The sequence below is a fragment of the Sus scrofa genome, chromosome 1, assembly GCF_054392235.1.
Source record: "Sus scrofa isolate SSC_HxYL_T2T_F1_AM1 chromosome 1, Sscrofa_HxYL_maternal_Yorkshire_Landrace_v2.0, whole genome shotgun sequence".
Classification (NCBI taxonomy): Eukaryota; Metazoa; Chordata; class Mammalia; order Artiodactyla; family Suidae; genus Sus; species Sus scrofa.
The window spans coordinates 275,899,029-275,919,045 of NC_139383.1; the positions used below are offsets into that span (position 1 = coordinate 275,899,029).

The 20,017-nt window shown below is 37.5% G+C and overlaps 3 protein-coding genes and 1 pseudogene across 6 annotated transcripts in view; 1 reads left to right on the top strand and 3 right to left on the bottom strand.

The window, feature by feature from the left end:
• The window catches only part of OR1B1 (olfactory receptor family 1 subfamily B member 1), a 381,661-nt gene that overhangs the window by 161,489 nt on the left and 200,155 nt on the right, over positions 1-20,017 (bottom strand). The window lies entirely within an intron of this gene.
• LOC110258975 (olfactory receptor 1J4-like) overlaps positions 1-20,017 on the bottom strand; it is a 244,516-nt gene that overhangs the window by 24,344 nt on the left and 200,155 nt on the right. The window contains exon 3 of one of the 3 annotated variants that reach the window (XM_084995018.1): positions 9,861-9,907. The exons of the other annotated variants lie outside the window; for them this stretch is intronic. The gene's annotated coding sequence lies outside the window, so the exon portion shown is untranslated. The remainder of the gene's footprint in view (positions 1-9,860; positions 9,908-20,017) is intronic. 3 annotated transcript variants of the gene reach the window in all.
• On the top strand, positions 902-3,224 carry LOC110258951 (PWWP domain-containing protein 2A pseudogene; annotated as a pseudogene).
• LOC110257099 (olfactory receptor 1J4-like) lies at positions 8,374-9,315 on the bottom strand. The gene has a single exon (XM_021075808.2). It carries the CDS (start codon positions 9,313-9,315, stop codon positions 8,374-8,376), a length of 942 nt encoding a protein of 313 aa, XP_020931467.2.

Consider the following 20,017-nt stretch of genomic DNA (forward strand, 5'->3'; position numbering starts at 1 on the left):
CTCACTTGGCAAAGTTTTTTTTCTGAAAATAATCCCCAGAGCCAATGTCATGTCTCTATTTCTCAGGCTGTAGATGAAAGGGTTCAACATGGGGGTAACCACTGTGTACATCACAGAGGAAATGATGTCTTTGTCATGGAACGGGCCTGATGAGGAGGAAAAGGTACAGTGCTATCTCATTCCATAGAATAGAGACATGACAGAGAGGTGGGAGCCACAGTTTGGCAAGGCTTTGCAGATCCCTTTAGTAGAGGGGACCCTCAGGATAGAGAGCCCAATGTGGTGATGAGGGACCAGGATGCTACACAGTGGAGAAATGAGACCCAGAGACCCTAGAGTGAACATGACTAGGTCATTGAGCTAGGTGTTTGAGTAGGACAGCAAGGTCACAGAAAAAGTGGGGGATGGTGCTGTCAGCACATGAGGACAGTTGAGCCAGAAGGGTGTGGGTCAGGACAATGGCACAGGAAAGGAACCAGGATCCAGCCAACACACATATACAAAGCTCCTCCCTCATGCTGATGGCATAGTGTAGAGGGTGATAAATGTCCACATACCTGTCATAGGCCATAACTGCAAGAAGAAGGTTAACAATGCAACCAAAAAATAAGAAAAAATACATCTGTGTTACACACCCTGCATAGGGAATAGATTGATCCTGAGTCTGCAACAATACTCTAACAAAAATAAAATTATATATTTACTTATATACATATACCAAAAAAACCCTCTCATGATCTCATCAACGTGCACAATCTGAAATGAAAAAAGCTATTATCAAGAAAGTTCAAAGAGAGAAGCCAAGAATGTCCCCTCTATTCATCTTTAGCAACTAGTAATAAGAAGTGGCTGAGCAGCAGCCAGAGTTGGAGGAGGGAAAAGCCAGGAAGAAAATGGTGCCATGGCTGCAGAGGCGGCGGCAACTGCAGCGTCCTCCGTGGAGAGGGGCACCAGCGAGGTCGAGCGGGAGATGGAGCCCATCCCAGGCAGCGAGGCCAGCACTGACCCCCTCCCAGTCATGGCCACTGAAGCATCTGTGCTGGACACCGAGGCTGATGGGCAGCACTCCTCTCCTCAGGCCTATGAGGCCCAGCTCCCGCCGCCGCCACTGCCGCTGCCGCAGTGGGAGCTCGCCTGCAGCCCTGAGGCTGTAGGACTGGAGCTGGAGGCAGAGGAAATGCCTGCTGGAGTGGTGGAGCTTGTGGCAGCCGCCCCTCAGAAAGGGCCAGACCTTCCACCTTCCCCTGCACCGCCGCCAGAGCAGCCCCAGGCTCCCAAAGAGTGCCAGGAACTATGGCTTCCCATCCAGCAGCCCCAGCTCTCCCGCCAGCGGCAGGAGGTGACTCCGCAGTGTAGCAACTGATCCCCAGCTCTGAGGTGCGGGTCAGGCTGGATGACATCATTGAGGATGCCCTTGTCCTGTCGTTCCACCTCTGGGAGAAGCTCTTCTCCCAGGTCCTCACGGATCTGTCTAAAAGAGACCATGAACCATATGGTGCAATAGCTGTACTTTTGGTGGGAAAAATATACAGCCATTCTGGTGGAGCAGTTTGGGCCCCACGGGATCCCTGCGACAGTATATCCCAAAGGGAATATAAGGATAAACCTGAGACCATTCAGCTCCAAAGTAATACATTCCAAGCAGGGACAGAAGTGAAGCGTGAAGTGAATGGTGCTGTTCCTGATGTCCCTTCTCCTGTCTCACCACCTCCTGAGCTGAGCTTGGCGGAAAGCCTGTGGACTTCCAAACCACCACCTCTCTCCCATGAAGGAGCACTTTATCCTTCCCCTTTGTTTATCAGGGAAACACATAACCAATCAATACCTCAGCCACCTCCTCAGAAAATTAAGTGACCCAAACAAAAAATGTACAGGGAAGAACCTACTTCAGTAATGAATGCTATTAAACTATGACCCAGGCAAGTCTTATGTGACAAATGTAAAAACAGTATTGTTGCTGAAAAAAAACAGGAATTAGAAAAGGTAGTAGTGCAAGTGACTCTTCTAAATATGAAGATAAAAAGCAGAGAAATGAAAGTGTAACTACTGTGGACAAAAAACTGAAAACTGACCATAAAGTGGATGGGAAAAACCAAAATGAAAACCAGAAAAGAAAAACTGTTAAGGTTTAAAATATTGCTCACAGCAGAGGCAGAGTAGTCAAAGTTTCTGCTCAGGCAAATACTTCAAAAGCTCAGTTAAGTACTGAAAAAGTGCTCCAGAGTAAGCACATTGATTATGCAAAAGCTCGGGAAGTTTTGAAAATTGCCAAAGAAAAGGCATAGAAGAAGCAAAGTGACACCTCTATGTCCAGAATTGTGCATTCAGAAGTTACACATAGATATCAGAATCCTAGGTCAGGTTCCCTTTCACCCCAGGTTCATTTAAAACCACAGAGGTATAGGAATGAAGAAAATGACTCTTCTCTGAAGAAGACTGGAGAAAATTCGGAGTGGCAAGATGGCACCCTAGCCTCAGTCTCATTGCACCTTTACCCGCTTAGCATGTGAGGCCACTTCAGAAAATCAGAGTCCTTCCAAAGGCCCTGAAGAGGCCGACCGTGAGGTTCAGGACACAACTGAAGTGCCTGTGCCTGGAGAGCAGGATGAACCACAGACTCTGGGCAAAAAGGGCAGCAGAAGCAATATCTCTGTTTATATGACCCTAAATCAAAAGAAATCTGACTCTTCCAGTGCTTCAGTGTGTAGCATTGATACCACAGATGATTTGAAATCCTCCAACTCTGAGTGTAGTTCTTCTGAAAGCTTTGATTTTCCTCCAGGGTGTATGCATGCACCTTCCTCCTCCTCCACTTCCTCCTCTTCAAAGGAAGAGAAAAAGCTCAGTAATTCCTTGAAAATTAAAGTCTTTTCCAAAAATGTCTCTGAGCATGTCACACCAGATGGCAGGACCATATGTGTAGGGGACATTGTTTGAGCCAAGATATATGGCTTCCCCTGGCGGCCAGCCCATATTGTTACTATAACTGTGAGCCAGAAAGATAATGGCTTTTAGTCTGACAGGAGGCCCGTATTTCATGATTCGGGTCTCCAACAACATCTTTCCTGGCTCTTTCGCCACTTTCCCCCTTTTTAGAAATCTTCCAGTCATGCTTTAATAAGAAGATAAAGGGCCTATATCCCAAGGCTATCACAGAGGCAACTGTGGCTGCCAAGCAGCTGACCCCTGAAGTGCAGGCTATGTTGACACAGTTGGAAATGTGAACAAGGACAGTAAGGTAGACAAGAACCTTTGGAAGGCACTATAGATTTTCTGGTCTACAAAATAGCTTGGCCAAACTGGAGAGAGAAATTGCACTCAGTTGGCTGCTTTTTTATACTTAACCTTAGAGCCATTTTTAGACCAAGAAGCTTAACCTGAATAAGCAATCAAATTTTGTCTTAAGGAAGTGAGATTTTTAGCAGTGTTTTTCAGTTTTGAAGTCTAAAATCATCCCAAGGCACAGGAGCCATAGCCTCAACTGAAAATGAATTTCTTCAGGGACTGTTAATTGCCATTCATACCTAATACTATGTGTACACATGCTACAATACGCATATACAGAGATACATACACATACAAAATATAGCCTGTCACTGTGTGACACAGGTTGCATATTTGGGATCATACTAAGAGCTGGTGAGCTGGGGGAATAGTTTGGATGTTTAATGACTACTTGTTTTTTAATTAATGCACACTTTTCCCTTCTATGTGCATAATGGCACAAGAGTTTGATAGTAGTTTGACAAACTGAGATGCTTGCTGTTGAGATCCAGAATGGGGAAAGGACCCAATATAGGGGAATTAAGATTGTCAAGGTTGGCTAGGTTTGAATTGTCACTCTCTTGTTTAATGGAGACTTAAAAACTTTCAAACTTCTGGTTTGGGAGTTTAGATAGGTTTGTCTTTGGATTGCTACATTTGCTCAGATTTCTCCTGACTTACAGACTGTTCCTAAATTCTTAGGATATGTCCTTGGTGAATTCATTGTTATATGTGTAATTACTGCATTTTTGGATGTACATAGTATGATAATTTTTTTTAATTTTTGTTTAAGGCATCTGTTTGCAGGTCAGAAAATGAGAAAATGTTATTCTGCAATGCTCTGAAATGTAAAAAAAAAAAAAAAAAAAAAAAAAAAAGCAAGCATAGTTCCCAGTGCTACACAGCAGGATCTCATTGCCAATCCATTCCAATGCAATAGTTTTCATCTATTAACCGCAGGCTCCCAATCCATTCCAATCCCTCCCCCTCCCCCTTTGCAACTACAAGTCTATTCACCAAATCCATGATTTTCGTTTCTGCAGAAAGGTTCATTTGTACTGTATATTAGATTCCAGATAAAAGTGATATCATATGGTATTTGTCTTTCTCGTTCAGACTTCACCCAGTATGAGACCCTCTCTTCCCACCCATGTTGCTGCAAAAGCATTATTTTTTCCTTTTTATGGCTGAGTAGTATTCCATTGTGTATATATACCACTATCTTCCGAATCAAATAATCTCTCCAGGGACATTTGGGTTGTTTTAATGTCTTGGCTATTGTGACTAGTGCTACAATGAACATGTCTAGGCCCTTGTGATGGAGCATAATAATGTGAGAAAAAGATATGTATACATGTATGTGTAATTGGGTCAACATGCTGTACAGTAGAAAATTGACAGAACACTGTAAACCAGTTATAGTGAAAAAAATAAAAATCATTATACAAATTAAAAACAAACGAATAAATAAATAGACTTCAACAACAACAACAACCAAAATTTGATTCCCATCTTCACACTCCAAACAGACTATAGGGGGAACATCAGCACATCCTTAAATGTCAGTCCAAATGCTAGTTCCATGCTGTTGAGTCTTAAATTTACATATAAAATTTGTAAACTTATTGTGTTTAGCATAGGGGACACCACACACACTCACTCAGACAATATCAAAATTTGGGAAGACCGAGGAAAAAACCTGAGGTTCAAAAAAAAAAAGATATTTACCTAAGAAGGTAATAGAGATAATTATAGAGAAAATGAATAATACAGATAGTTCCCACTGTGGCTTATTGGGAAAGAACAAGCCTAGTATCCATGAGGATTTGGGATTGATGCCTGGCCTCGCTCAATGGGTAAGAATCCCACATTGCCCTAAGCTGTGATATAGGTCACATATGCAACTCAGATCCTTTGCTGTTGTGTCTGTGGTATAGACATGAACCTATGGCTCTGATTTGACCCATAGCTAAGAAACCTCCATATGACATTAGTGAGGCCAATAAAATAAAAAAAGACTGATACAAACCAAATCAATCTAAGCTAAGTTAGAAAAATAGTGAAAGAAAACAAACAAAAAATATCCTTCTAGATCTATTTGAATTGCATGTGTTTAACAATGTAGCATGAAACAATTAATGAATTAAACCAAAAAATTCATGGTATGTCTCTGTCCCAGCAGTAGCATTGCAAATGGAGAATTTCTATATGCCATTATAGAAGTAGAAAAACCAAAAAATACACATGGATGAATTTATCAAAATGTGTGCAATATACATTGTTAAAAACTACAAAACATTCATGGGTGAAATTAAAGAGGACATAAGTAAAAGAGATATATTTTGCACATAAATTGGATAATTCAATGAAATTATAGAGGGGGTTCACCCCGCAATTAGCCTACAGACTCAATGTAATCAAAATCAAAATAACAGAGCCTACTTTAGAAGTTAATTCTTAATTTTATATTGAAGTGAAAGGGAATAAAAATAGACAAAATAACTTAGAAATGAGAAACAAACCACCAGAGTTACTTGACCTAATTTCAAAAGTGTTTCTTAATGCATAGCAATGGAAACAATAATAATTGCATGAGGATAGGGATATAGATTGATTAATAATTTGAATAGAGTGAATAAGTTTGAAATAGAACAATATATATAAGGTCAAATAATATTTTACAAATGCACCAAGGCATTTGAATGTGGAAAGGATATTGTTTCAATAAATGGTGCCAGCATGATTCAATATCAATATGTCTTAAATGAACAGTCCTGTGTTGCACTACATGCAAAACATATAACTAGAAATGTGTCAAATGGATGAGAACTGTAATGACAAAACTATATTGAAGAGAACGTTGGACACAAAATTGGAAAATATGGGCTATCAAAATTTACTGAATAGGATACAAAATCACGACCTAGAAAAGAAAAAAAATAATTTGGACTTTATAAAAATAAGATGCACCTAATCTTCAAAAGAAACTCTTAATAGAATAAAAGAACTAGCTTCATACTGGGAGAAAATATTTATACAACATATTTCTCATAAAGATGTGAATCCAGAACACATATAAAAGACAAGCAAGCCAATTCTTTTTTAAAACTAGAGGTAAAAGATTTGAAAACATATTTTTTCTAAAGAAGATAGCAGATCAGTCTGTATAGAGACATCCAACATCATTAGTCATTAGTTAAATGGAAATGAAAACAACAGGAAGATAGCACAGCAAACCCACTAGAATGGCTGATATCAGATGACTGGCAATACCAGAGGCAGTGAGGATGCTATTAGAAAATGGAACTCTCATTCATATATGGTTAGCCATAATGTATAATGTTGAACCTTGATGAGAATGTGTTGGTCAGTTTCTCCTAAAATTCAATATACACTTGACCCAGCAATTCCACTCCTAGGTAATTAAGCAAAAAAAAACAAAAACAAAAACAAACTTCTTCCAATAAATGGTTGGATGAAGAGCTATAATCATGAACATATACACAGGACAAAGGTGATACTGATATGTCACCTTTGTTGAGGGAAAGCTAATGTTCATTATGCTTGGCCCATGGTCATGTTAAGCCAGATTTAGTATTGCATTTGTTTCAAATCAAACATAGTTTAGATGTTTTGCAATGTTTTCAATTTCCACAGAAGATGAAATGGATATACTGAGGAGTGAAGGGAATTGCCCCAGGCCACAGACTCTGATAGGTAAAGCCTACAATTGAGATCTGTTTTCACAAATATTCTTCTCTGACAGCTATGTGGTGCTGAGCCTTGGGAGCGGTTTGGATCATATTCATCTTTAACTAAGTACAGTCTGAAGAAGGAGAACTATGTGATCTCTCACTGGATGTAGAATAAAAGAGATTATAACTTAGTCTCATAACATAAAACTGGTATAAAATATGAGTAGAAATGATTTTCATGGAGATTCATAATGAAGACATTGAATGAGACAAACACCAAATTCACTGGGGGCAATGGAAGACTCCAGACCACATGAAATTTCTTTGTCCTCTCGTTCCCAGTCTGGAATGAGTTGGAATATTTTTCAAACACACTCATGCCATCAGACACTCCAGAATCAACTAATCTGAGAGTGAACTGCTGAGTATAGGGAACAGCAGTGTCTTAGAGTGATCATTATTTCTAAAATCCAGAAGAATCGTTGAGTCCCTAAGTGGAGGAACTGAACTCATAACTGTGGATTGTTTCCTGGAGCAATGAAGGCTGCTCTACAGTTTCCTCTCCTGACCCACCATCATCACTACCACCAATCCAAAACATGCAAAGAATGCCGAATGGCAAGAAAGGAAATGAAAGGCTATACTTTACCAAGTCCCAGCTCTGTCACTTTTCTATGCCATGGGAGCCTGGTCAGCCTGGAGCTTCCACCAAATCATAAGGACCTTCATGTCCTCCTCCCAAGGCCCTAGCTACCACCATCCTATCCTCTGCTCTATGAATTTGACTTTTTTAGTATACACATAAAATTATATCATGCAGTATCTGTCATTTAGAGTTTGTTTCTGTCACCAGCATAATGGACAAAGTTCCATTTGTGCAAGAGGAATAAGTTCTCCTGAGGTAGAATGCACAGCATGATGACTAGAGCAAACCAGACTGTATTACTAGTGAAGTGGATCATAAGTCCTCTTACTGCACACACAAATAAATTAAAATGCTAAATGTGTGGAGATAATGAGTATGGAAAATAACTTGAATGTGGTGGTTATTTCACAATGTATACACATCAAAATATCAATATGAACACTTTAAATATATACACAATTTATATATCAATTTAACTTCAATAAAGATATTAAAAAGAGAACAATAAATTCCTGGTAAATAACAGGAGAGACTTAAGATCACTTAGCTATGTAACTCCTTAATATTGTAAATAAGCAATAATCCATAATATCAATTGAGAATTAATAATTTATACTAATGAATTGCTAGGAAGATACAGAATAACTGTACCTGCAATTCAAGTTACCAAATATTTACTGAGTATTAATTCCAGGCTGGACCCAATATTAGACATGCAGGATATGAGGTTATATGACTACATGTGTCTGTTATAAAGATGAGAAAACATCACTGAGATAAGACTGATGCCTTGTGGAAGAGTTTCTCCAGGGCCCCCTTCATGTCCCTGTTCCTCAGGCTGTAAATGAAGGGGTTCAGCAATGGGGTGACCACTGTGTACATCACAGAGGAAATTATGTCCTTGGAACTGGAGGTGCTGGATGAAGGGACAAAATACAGCCCAATAATTGTTCCATAATACAGAGAAACCACAGAGAGGTGGGAGCCACATGTGGACAAGGCTTTGCAGATGCCCTTGGTGGATGGAACCTTGAGGATGGTGGCCCCAATGTGGCCATAAGAGACCAAGATGCATGTTAGTGGGAGGGTGATGACTGCCAGTCCTACTGTGAAAAGTAGAAGTTCATTGAAGGATGTGTCTGAGCAGGAGAGACTGAGCAGGGCACCAAAGTCACAGAAGAAATGGGGAATGGTGTTGTCAGCACAAAAGGACAGCTGGGTCAGAAAAAGGGTGTGACACAGAGCATTGGCACTGGAGAGAATCCAAGATACAGTTACCAGTAAGGTACACAGTCCCTCTCTCATGATGGTGGTGTAATGGAGAGGGTGACAGATGGCCACATACCTGTCATAGGCCATTGAGGTCAGAAGGAAATCATCCAGAACAGTAAAAAATATGAAAAAATACATCTGTGCTATGCACCCTGCATAGGAGATAGATTGATCCTGAGTCTGCATGTTCATCAGCATCTTAGGGACAGTGACTGATGAAAAGCAAACATCAGAGAAGGCCAGGTGGCTGAGGAAGAAGTACATGGGGGTGTGGAGGCGAGGGTCCAGTCTGATGAGCAGGATGATGAGCAGGTTCCCCAGCACTGTGGTCAGGTACATGCCCAGGAAGAGGGCAAAGAAGATGCCCTGCTGCTCTGTCTGGATGGGGAGCCCCAGGAGGAGGAACTCGGACATGCTGCTCTGGTTCTCCCTCCTCATACTCCTCTCCTGTCTGCTGGCATGAATGGAGAGCAAGAGAAGCAGAAACCATCACATTATGATTTCCAGTAGCAGATAAAAAAGAGGCTCTTCTACTGCCGAATATGCCAAGGTCTGTCTACATTGACATGACACTACAAAAATCCTTTAAAGTGGATGGAATCCTCATGTTAAATGAGAGAACTTTATCAGACAAGTGAGTTGGATACAGAAGAGAATCTGGCTCAGTGGAATATTTTCATTATCTAGGAGAGAGTCAGCTTCTTAATCATCATTTGCAGCTATGTATAATTGTTTACACAAAAATGACCTAGGAGATGGATGTAAAATTAAATCTATATAACTTACGGTTTTTGTCTCTACATTTACAAACATACATAAGTCTTGACCTTCAAGTTATAAAATATTGAACTTCTGAAATATAAAACCAATTAATAAGTTGTATTTGGAGGAAGTTTCAACAACACATTGTCAAAGCAAAGTGGATCAAAAATAAATAGTCAAATTATCCATTATATATAAAGATCAAAGAAAAAGAAGCATACCTATTGCTTGGAATCCAAGTGTCCTGGAGCTCAGTCTTGCAATATCACTGTTTGGAAAACTAACATATTACTGCCGGTTATATACATTTTTACTAGTACTCATGTTCATCATTCTGTTACCTCTCTGATTCAACAACATCTATAACCAATCTCGTAGGATAAAACATGATGTAAGATAGTATGAAAAAAGGATGTTTGTATAAATATAAATATATATATATATAATATGAGAAAAATAATGTATGTATATTTCTATGTATATGTGTGTGTGTGTGTGTGTGTGTATAAAAAATGACTGGGTAATTTTTCTGTACAGCCTAAAATGAAAAAATGTAAATAAACTATACTCAAACATAAATAAAATTATATATATATACACACATACACACACATACAAACACACATACACACACAGAAACCAACCCCTCATGACCTCATCAACATGCACAATATGAGAAGAAAAAAGCTGTTATCAAGAAAGTTCAGAGAGAAGCCAAGAATGTCTTCTTTATACATCTTTAAGAACTAGTAATCAGAGGTGGTTTAAGGAAGGCACAGAGAAGTGCTAATCACCTGTGTACACACACACACACATACCACCATCACCACCCCTGCTCCTGCTGAAAGATGTATTGATCTGCTCTGAAATTTATGCTTGATTGATCTAGATGACAGGAGTATGGACTGGCTTCTCACCTTTTCTGTAGGATGCCCTGAGACCAGATGTATCCACAACTGCTGTAGTCCTGAACCTCTGACCAGCATCAGAGAGAAAAGTCATGATCCAGGAGCTTACTCCTCAGTTAATTCACCCTCTTCAGAAATGGAGAGGTGAAGACTATGCTCTAGTCACCAGGGAGAGGACCCAAGGGGACAGGGCACCAAGCTCTTGGTAAAGAGACATGCATTAAACCTATGTTAATTGCTCAGTTTACCTCTTCCTGCCTCCAGGACAGATGCCCTAGGGCAGTGGTCCCTAAACTTGGATGTTCTGTAGAATCACCTAGGGAGCTTGTTAAGGATGCAGATCCCAGCTCCACATGCAGTGATGCATATTCATGATATCTGGGGCCAGGTGATTCTCAGCCAGATGGTTCTCAGGGCAGAATGTGAGGCAATACTGTCCTTAGGAAGAACCTCAGGGAGGTGCCTGTGCATGGGAGCCCAGAAGGTGATGTGGGGAGACCCCCTTCCTGGCCCTTCCTACCAGGTTCATGTTTCCCCTGACAGGTCATAGCCAGGGATGTGAAGAGGGATTTTTCCCCCCAGGGGAGATTCCTATTCTATTTGCTGCTTTTAAAATTAATTCTGCTTCATGATGGAAATCAAATAAAACAAACAGGAAAACAAAGGATAAAGTCAAAGTACTTCAGCCTTCCAGTATTCATTTTTTATCTTTCTACAATGGTTTTTATTTAGAAAATTTCAGATTTATTTATTTTTAATTGTTCTTTTCCCAATACAATTACTTTTCTGCTGTACAGCATGGTGACCCAGTTACACATACTATTCTATACACATTCTATTCTCTCACATGATCATGCTCCATCTTAAGTGACCAGGCATAGTTCCCAGGGCTACACAGAAGTATCTCATTGCTAATCCATTCCAAAGGCAATAGTGTGCATCTATTAACCACAAGCTCCCAATCCACCCCACTCCCTCCCCCTCCTAAATCAATTTGTTTTTATATCTATTTTATAGCTTTATTTTTCCATGAGAATTTACTACTATTTGAATTTCTACTTGTATGCATATGACTACATTGAGCACATAAAATATCCATAAATGAATCTACTTTAATTTTTTAATTTTTAGGAGATCATTTGTTGAATGAAAAAATTCATTATTAAATTTTATTTTTTTGAGATATTTTTTTTGCTCTATGATTCTTTTTTAATGATATTTATTTTTTCCATTGTAGTTGTTTAGAGTGTTTTGTCAATTTTCTACTGTACAGCAAAGTGAGCTAGTCTCGCACACACATACATATATGCCTTATTTTTTCTCACATTATCATGCTCCCTCATAAATGACTAGATATAGTTCCCTGTACTATACAGCAGGATCTCATTGCTTATCATTCAAGGGCAATAGTTTACATCTATTAAACCCAGATTCCCAGTCCAACACACTCCTTAGCCCTCCCCCTTGGCAACCAAAAGTCTGTTCTCCAAGTCCATGATTTTATTCTCTGAGGAAAGGTTCATTTGTGCTGTATATTATATTCCAGATAAAGGTGATATCATATGGTATCTGTCATTCCCATTCTGACTTACCTCACTTTGTCTGACTCTCTAGTTCCATCCATGTTGCTGCAAATGGCATTATTTTGTTCTTCATTATGGCTGAGTAGTATTCCATTGCATATATATATATATATATATATATATATATATATATATATACCCATCTTCTTAATCCATTCATCAGTCAATGGACATTTATGTTGTTCCCATGTCATGGTTATTGTGAATAGTGCTGAAATGATCATACATGTGTGTGTGTCTTTTTCAAGGAAAGTTTTGTCTGGATAGATGCCAAAAAATGGACTCCTGGGTCATATGGTAGTTCTATATGTGGATTTTGGAGGAACCTCCATACTGTTTTCCACAGTGGTTGTACCAATTTACATTCCAGCCAACAGTGTAGAAGGGTTCCCTTTTCTCCACACCTGCTCCAGCATTTGTTATTTGTTGCCTCATTACTATGGCCATTCTGAGTGGTATGAGTTATTATCTCAGTAGTTTTGACTTCCATTTCTCTATTAATTAGTACTGATTTAGGATTTTTTAGTGTGCTTGTGAGTCATTTGTATATCTTCTTTGGGGAAATGTATATTCAGGTCTTTTTCCCATTTCTCCATTGGATTGATTTTTTCTTTGTTTTTTATCTCTTGAGTTGTTGTATAAGTTGTTTGCATAATTCAGAGATTAAGCCCTTGTCAATTGAATCATTTGAAATTATTTTCTCACATTCCTTAGGTTGTCTTTTTATTTTTTAGTTTTTTAATGGTTTCATTTGCTGTGCAAAACTTGTCAGCTTGATTATTTACCATTGATTTATTTTTGCTTTTATTTCTGTTGCCTTGGGAGACTGACCTGAGAAGACATTTGTAAGGTTGATGTCAAAGACTCTTTGCCTATGTTCTCTTCCAGGAGTTTGATGGTATCTTGTCTTACATCTAAGACTTTCAGCCATTTTGAATTTATTCTTGGGCATGGTGTGTGGGTGTGTTCCAGGGTCACTGATTTATATGTGGCTGTCCAGTTTTCCTAGCACCAATTGCTGAAAACACCATCATTTTTTCCACTATATATTTTTGCCTCCTTTGTCAAAGATTAATTGACCATAGGTGTCTGGGTTTACTTCTGAGTTCTCTGTTCTTCTCCATTGGTCTCTAAGTCTGTTGGGAACCAGTACCACATTGTCTTCCTTACTGTGGCTCATTAAAATTCCCTGAAGTCTTGAAGAGTTATTCCTTCTGCTTAGTTTTTGCTCCTCAGGATTGCTTTGGAAATTCTGGGTCTTTTACAGTTCCATATAAATTTGGGGGTTGTTTGTTCTAGTTCTCGTAATAATGTTATGGGTAGTTTGATGGGGATTGCATTGAATCTGTTGATTGCTTCAGGTAATATGGCCATTTTTACAACATTAGTTTTTCTAACCTAGGAGCATGGAGTATCTTTCCATTTCTTTGAATCATCTTTAATGTCCATGATGAATGTTTTATTGTTCTCAGAATATGTCTTTCACTTCCTTGTTCAGGTTTAGTCACAGGTAGTTGATGTTTTGGGCTGTGATTTTAAAAATTGTATTTTTGTATTCCTTTTCTAATATTTCATTGTTAGTATACATAAATGCAACTGATTTATGAATGTTAATCTTGTATCCTGCTACTTTTACTGAATTTGTTGATCAGGCCAAGTAATTTTTGTGTGGAGTCCTTAGGGTTTTCTATATATAGCATCATGTCACCTGCATACAGTGACAATTTTATCTCTTATCTTCCAGTTTGGATACTTTTTTTTCTTTTTTCTTTTGTCTGACTTCTATGTCTAAGACTTCCAGTACTATGTTGAATAGCAGTAGTGAGAGTGGGCATGCTTACCTTGTTCCAAATTTTAGTGGGAAGGCTTTCAGCTTTTCTCCATTGAGTGTTATATTTGTTGTGGGTGTGTCATCAATGGCTTTGATTATGTTAAGGTATGTTCCCTCTATACCCACTTTGGTAAGGTTTTTTATCATGAATCGTTGTTGAACTTTGTCAAATGCTTTTTCTGAATCTATTGAAATGATCATGTGCTTTTTGACTTTTCTATTGTTAATGTGGTGTATTAATTGATTTGCATATGTTGAACCATCCTTGCAAACCTGGGATGAATCCCACTTGGTCATGATGTATGATCCTTTTGATGTGTTGGATTTAATTGGCTAAAATTTTGTTGAGAATATTTGCATCTATATTCCTCAAAGATATTGGCCTATAGTTTTATTTTTTGGTGGTGTCTTTGGTTTGGTATTAGGGTGAGGGTGGCATCATAGAATGTCTTTGGATTCTTCCTTCTTCTTCAATCTTTTGAAAAGTGTAAGGAGGATGGGTATAAGTTCTTAATTGCATGTTTGGTAGAATTTTCCTGTGAAGCCCTCTGGTCATGGACTTTTGTTTGTAGGGATTGGTTTTATTTGATTTCATTTCTAGTGACTAAAATGTTGATTTAACCTATTTCTTCTTGATTCACATTTGGTGGGCTGTAAGTCTCTTCTAGGTTGTCAAATTTGTTGGCTTGAAATTTTTCATAGTATACTCATGGTTTTTTTTAATTCTACATTGTCCATTGCAATTTGCTCTCATTCATTACTTATTTTGTTTATTTGTTTATTTTTATATATTTATTTTTTTTGCTCCCTCTTCTTGGTGAGTCTGGCCAGAGGTTTGTCAATTTTGATTACCCTTTCAATGAACCAACTTGATTTTATTGCTTTTTTCTATTGTTTTGGATTCTCTATTTTATTGATTTCCGCTTTGATAGTTATGATTTCCTTTCTTCTACCGACTTTAGGTTTTCTTTGTTCTTTTTCTAGTTCATTTAGGTGGTGGATTAATTTGTCAATTTGAGATTTTTCCCTTTTTTGGAATGCCTGTATTGCTATTAACTTCCCTGATCACTGCTTTTGAACCATCCAATAGATTTTTGAATTGTTATATCTTCATTATCATTTGTCTCCAGATATGTTTTGATTTTCTTATTGATTTCCTCATCGACCCATGGGTTTTTTAGGAGCATGTTGTTTGGTCTCCATGTAGGAGGGTTTTTTTCTCACTTCTTTTCCAGGGTTGCTTTCTAGTTTCATGCCATTGTGGCCAGAGAAGATACTTGAAGTAATTTCTTGAATTTGTTGAGGTTAGTTTTGTGTCCAAATATGTGGTTGATCCTTGAGAATGTTCCATGTGCACTTGAGAAGAATCTATATTCTGATTTTTTTGGATGTAATGTCCTGAAAATGTAAATTAAGTCTAACTTTTCTATTGCTTCCTTTAGGATCTCTGTGGCTTTATTTCTTTTCTGTCTAGAGGATCTTCCATTGATGTGAGTGGAGTGTTAAATTCTCCTGCTATTATAGTATTCCCATCAATTTCCACATTTATGTGTGTTAGCATTTGTTGCATGTATCCCAGTGCTCTAATATTAGGCATGTATAGATTGACAATTATAATTTCCTCTTCTTGAACAGATCCTTTTATCATTAAATACTGTCCTTCTTTGTATTTATGGCCTTCATTTTAAAGTATATTTTGGCTGATAGGAGAATTGCAACTCCTTCTTTCCTGTCTGGTCCATTGGCATGAAATATCTTTTCCCATCCCCTCACTCTGAATCTATGTATGTCATTTTCTGTAAGGTGAGTCTGTTGTAGACATTATATTGTAGGCCTTTGCTTTTTTAAAACATTTTATTTTTTTTAGTTTTTAAAATTACTCAATGAATTTTATTACATTTATAGTTGTACAACATTCATCACAACCAAATTTCATAGTATTTCCAACCCAAATGCTCAGTGCATCCCCCCAGCCCCCAACCTGTCTCATTTGGAAAACATAAGTTTTTCAAAGTCAGTGTCTGTCCTGCAAAGAAGTTCATTGTGTCCTTTATTCATATTCCACATGTAAGTGATAGCATTTGACTTTGGTGTCTCTTTGTCTGACTGACTTCACTTAGCATGATAATTTCTAGGTGCATCCATGTTGCTGCAAATGCCATTATTTCTTTCCTTTTAATTGTTTAGTAATATTCTATTGTGCATATGTACCACATCTTCTTGATCTACTCTTCTGTCAATGGACATTTGGGTTGTTTCCATGTCCTGGCTAGTGTACATAGTACAGCAATGAACATTGGAGTAAATGTGTCTTTTTGAATCATGGTTTTCTCTGGATAGGTGCCCAGGTCTGGGATTGCTGGATCAGATGGTACCTCTATTTTTAGTTTCAGAAGGAATCTACATACTGTTTTCTACAGTGGTTGTACCAATTTATATTCCCAAACAGTGCAGTAGTGTAGTTTTTCCCTTCACACCCTCTCCAGCACTTATTGTTTGTAGACTTTTTGATGATGGCCATTCTGGTCACTGAATGATGGTACCTCATAGTTGTTTTGATTTGTACTTCTCTAATAATTAGTGATGTTGAACATTTTTTCATATGGTTTTTTTTTGCCATCTGCATGTCTTCTGTGGAGAATTGTCTGTCTAGATCTCCTGCCCATTTTTTGATGGGGTTGTATCTTTTTTTGCTATTGAGCTGAAGGTAGTGTTTATAAATTTTGGATATTAATCCCTTGTCACTTCATTTGCAAATATTTTCTCCCATTTTGTGGGTTCTCTTTTTGTTTCATTTAGGGTTTCCTTTGCTGTGCAGAAACTTTCAAATTTAATTAAGTCCTATTTGTTTATTTTTGTTTTTACTGTCATTACTCTAAGAGGTGGATCTGAGAAGATGTTGCTGTGGTTTTTGTCACAGATTACTTGGCCTGTTTTCCACTAAGAGCTTTATAGTATCTGGTCTTATATCTAGGTCTTTTATCCATTTTGAGTTTATTTTTGTGTATGGCATTAGGAAGTGTTCTAATTTCATTCGTGTACATGTGGCTGTCCAGTTTTCCCAGCACCACTTATTGAACAGGCTCTCTTTTTTCCATTGTGCATTCTTGCCTCCTGTGGCATAGATGAGCTGACTATAGTTGTGTGGGTTTATTTCTGGGCTTTCTATCCTGTTCCACTGATCTATTTTTATGTCTTTGTGCCAGTACCATATACTTTTGATGACTGTGGCTTTGTACTATAGTCTGAAGTCAGGGAGGATGATTGCTCCAGCTCCATTTTTCATTTTCAGGATGGTTTTGGCTATTTTGGTTCTTTTGTGCCTCCAAACTTTAAAGTATTTTGTTTGAGTTCTGTGAAAAATGTCCTTGGTAATTTGATAGAGATTTCTTGAATCTGTAGATTGCCTTGCATAGTAGAGTTATTTTCATAATATTGACTCTTCCCATTCAAGAGCATGGTATAACATTCCATCTGTTTGTGTCATCTTTGATTCTTTCATCAGCATTTTACTGTTTTCAGAGTAAACTGTAAAATGTCTCTTTAAGTAGGTTTATTCCTAGGCATTTTATTCTTTTGGATGCAATGGTAAATGGGGTTGCTTCCCTAACTTCTCTGTCTGATTTTTGTTCTTAGTATATAGAAATGCAGTTGATATCTGTGTATTAATTTTGTGTCCTTTAAATTTTCCAAATTAATTTATGAGCTCTAACAGATTTCTGGTAGAGTCTTTAGGACTCTCTAGGTATAGTATGTCATCTGCAAATAGTGATAGTTTTACTTCTTTCTTTCCAATTTGGATTCCTTTTATCTCTTTTACTTCTCTGATTGCTGTGTGGCTACGACTTCCAAAACTATGTTGAAAAGGAGTGGTGAGAGCAGGGATTCTTATCTTGTTCCTGGTCTAAATGGGAATTCTTTCACTTTTCACCATCGAGCATGATGTTAGCTGTGGGTTGGACATATATGGCCTTTATTATGTTGAGGTATGTTCCCTCTATGCACACTTTCTGAAAGGTTTTTATCAGAAATGGATGTTGGATTTTGTAAAAAGATTTTTCTGCATCTATTGAGAGGATCAATGGTTTTTATTCTTTGTTTGTTAATGTGGTGTATCACACTGATGGATTTGTGGATATTGAAGAACTCTTGCATCCCTGGAATAAAACCCACTTGATCATGATGTACAATCCTTTTAATGTACTGTTGGATTCTGTTTGCTATTTTGTTGAGGATGTTTGCATCAATGTTCATCAGTGAAATTGGCCTGTAATTTTCTTTTTTTTCTGTCTTCATCTGGTTTTTGTATCATGGTGATGGTGGCCTCACAGAATGAGTTTGGGACTGTTCCTTCCTCTGCACATTTTTGGAGTAGTTTTAGAAGGGTACATGTTAGCTCTTTAAATGTTTTATAGAATTCGCCTGTGAAGCCATCTGGTTCTGCACTTTTGTTTGTTGGAAGTTTTTTATCAGTTTCAATCTCAGTACTTGTGATTGGTCCAGCCATCTTTCCATTTCATCTTGGTTGTCTTGGAAGATTGTACTTTTCTAAGAATTTCTCCATTTCTTCTAGGTTTTCTGTTTTATTGGCATATCGTTGCATATAGCAGTATCTTGTGATTCTTTATATTTCTGTGATATCTGTTGTTACTTCTTTTTCATTTCTAATTTTATTGATTTGAGTCCTCTCCTTTTTACTTGATAAGTCTGGCTAAGGGTTTATCAATTTTGTTGATCTTTTCAAAGAATGAGCTTTTCATTTCATTGATCTTTTCTTCATTTCTATTTCATTGATTTCTGCTTTGATCTTTATCATTTCTTTCCTTCTACTAACTTTATGTCTTGCCTATTCTCTCTCTAGCTGCTTTAGATGTAAAGTTAGGTTGTTTATTTGAGTTTTTTTTTTTTCCTTGAGGTAGGCTTGTATTGCTATAAACTTTTCTCTTAGAATAGCTTTTGTTGCATCCAATAGTTTTTGGAGTGTGGTATCTTTGTTGTCCTTGTGTCTAGGTATTTTTTAATTTCCTCTTTGATTTCTTCAGTGATCCATTGGTTGTTTAGTAGCATGTTGTTTAGTATCCATGTGTTCATGTTTTTGCAGCTTTTTTCTTTTTGTTGATTTCAAGTCATATGTCATTGTGGTCAGAAAAGAAGCTTAATATGATTTCAATTTTCATTAAGTTACCTAGGCTTGATTTTTATCGCATGATGTGATCAATCTTAAAAAAAGTTCTGTGTGCACTTGAGAATAATGTGTATTTTATTACTTTTGGATGGAATGTCCTAAAAATATCTATTAAGTCCATCTGGTCTAATGCTTCATTCAGGACCTGTATTTCCTTATTGATTTTCTGTCTGGGTGATCTGTCCATTACTGTAAGTGGGGTGTTAAAGACCCCCACTATTATTGTGTTATTGGTGATGTCTCCTTTTTAGGTTGTTAGCAGTTGCTGTATATATTGTGGTGATACTATGTGGGGTGCATAGATATTTAAAATTTTTATATCTTCTTCTAGGATTGATCATTTGATCATTAGGCAGTGTCCTTCCTTGTCTCTTAAAATAGTCATTTTAAGGTCTGTTTTTTTTCTGATATGGATATTTCTACTCCATCTTTCTTTTGATTCCTATTTGCATGAAACATTTTCTTCCATCCTCTCAATTTCAATTTGTATGTGTCCCTGGAAGTGAAGTGGGTCTCTTGAAGACAGCATAAATATGGGTCTTGTTTTTGTATCCATTCAGTCAGTCTATGTCCTTTGGTTGGAGCATTTCATCCATTAACATTTAAGGTAATTATTAGTATATATGTTCTGATTGCCATTTTATTAATTGTTTTGGATTTGTTTTTGTTGCTCTTTTTTCTTCCCTTATTCTCTTGTTCTCTCTTCTTCTGGTTTGATGACTATTATTAGTGTTTTATTTGAATTGATTTTTCTTATTTATTTGTGTATCAATTGTAGATCTTTGGTTGGCAGTTGCTTTGAAGTTTTGATATAGCAGTCTCTCTCTCTCTCTCTCTCTCTCTCTCTATATATATATATATATATATATAT

Bases quoted from the DNA above. Each gene is read 5' to 3' on its own strand.
- LOC110257099 (XM_021075808.2), bottom strand. From the start codon at position 9,315: ATGAGGAGGGAGAACCAGAGCAGCATGTCCGAGTTCCTCCTCCTGGGG.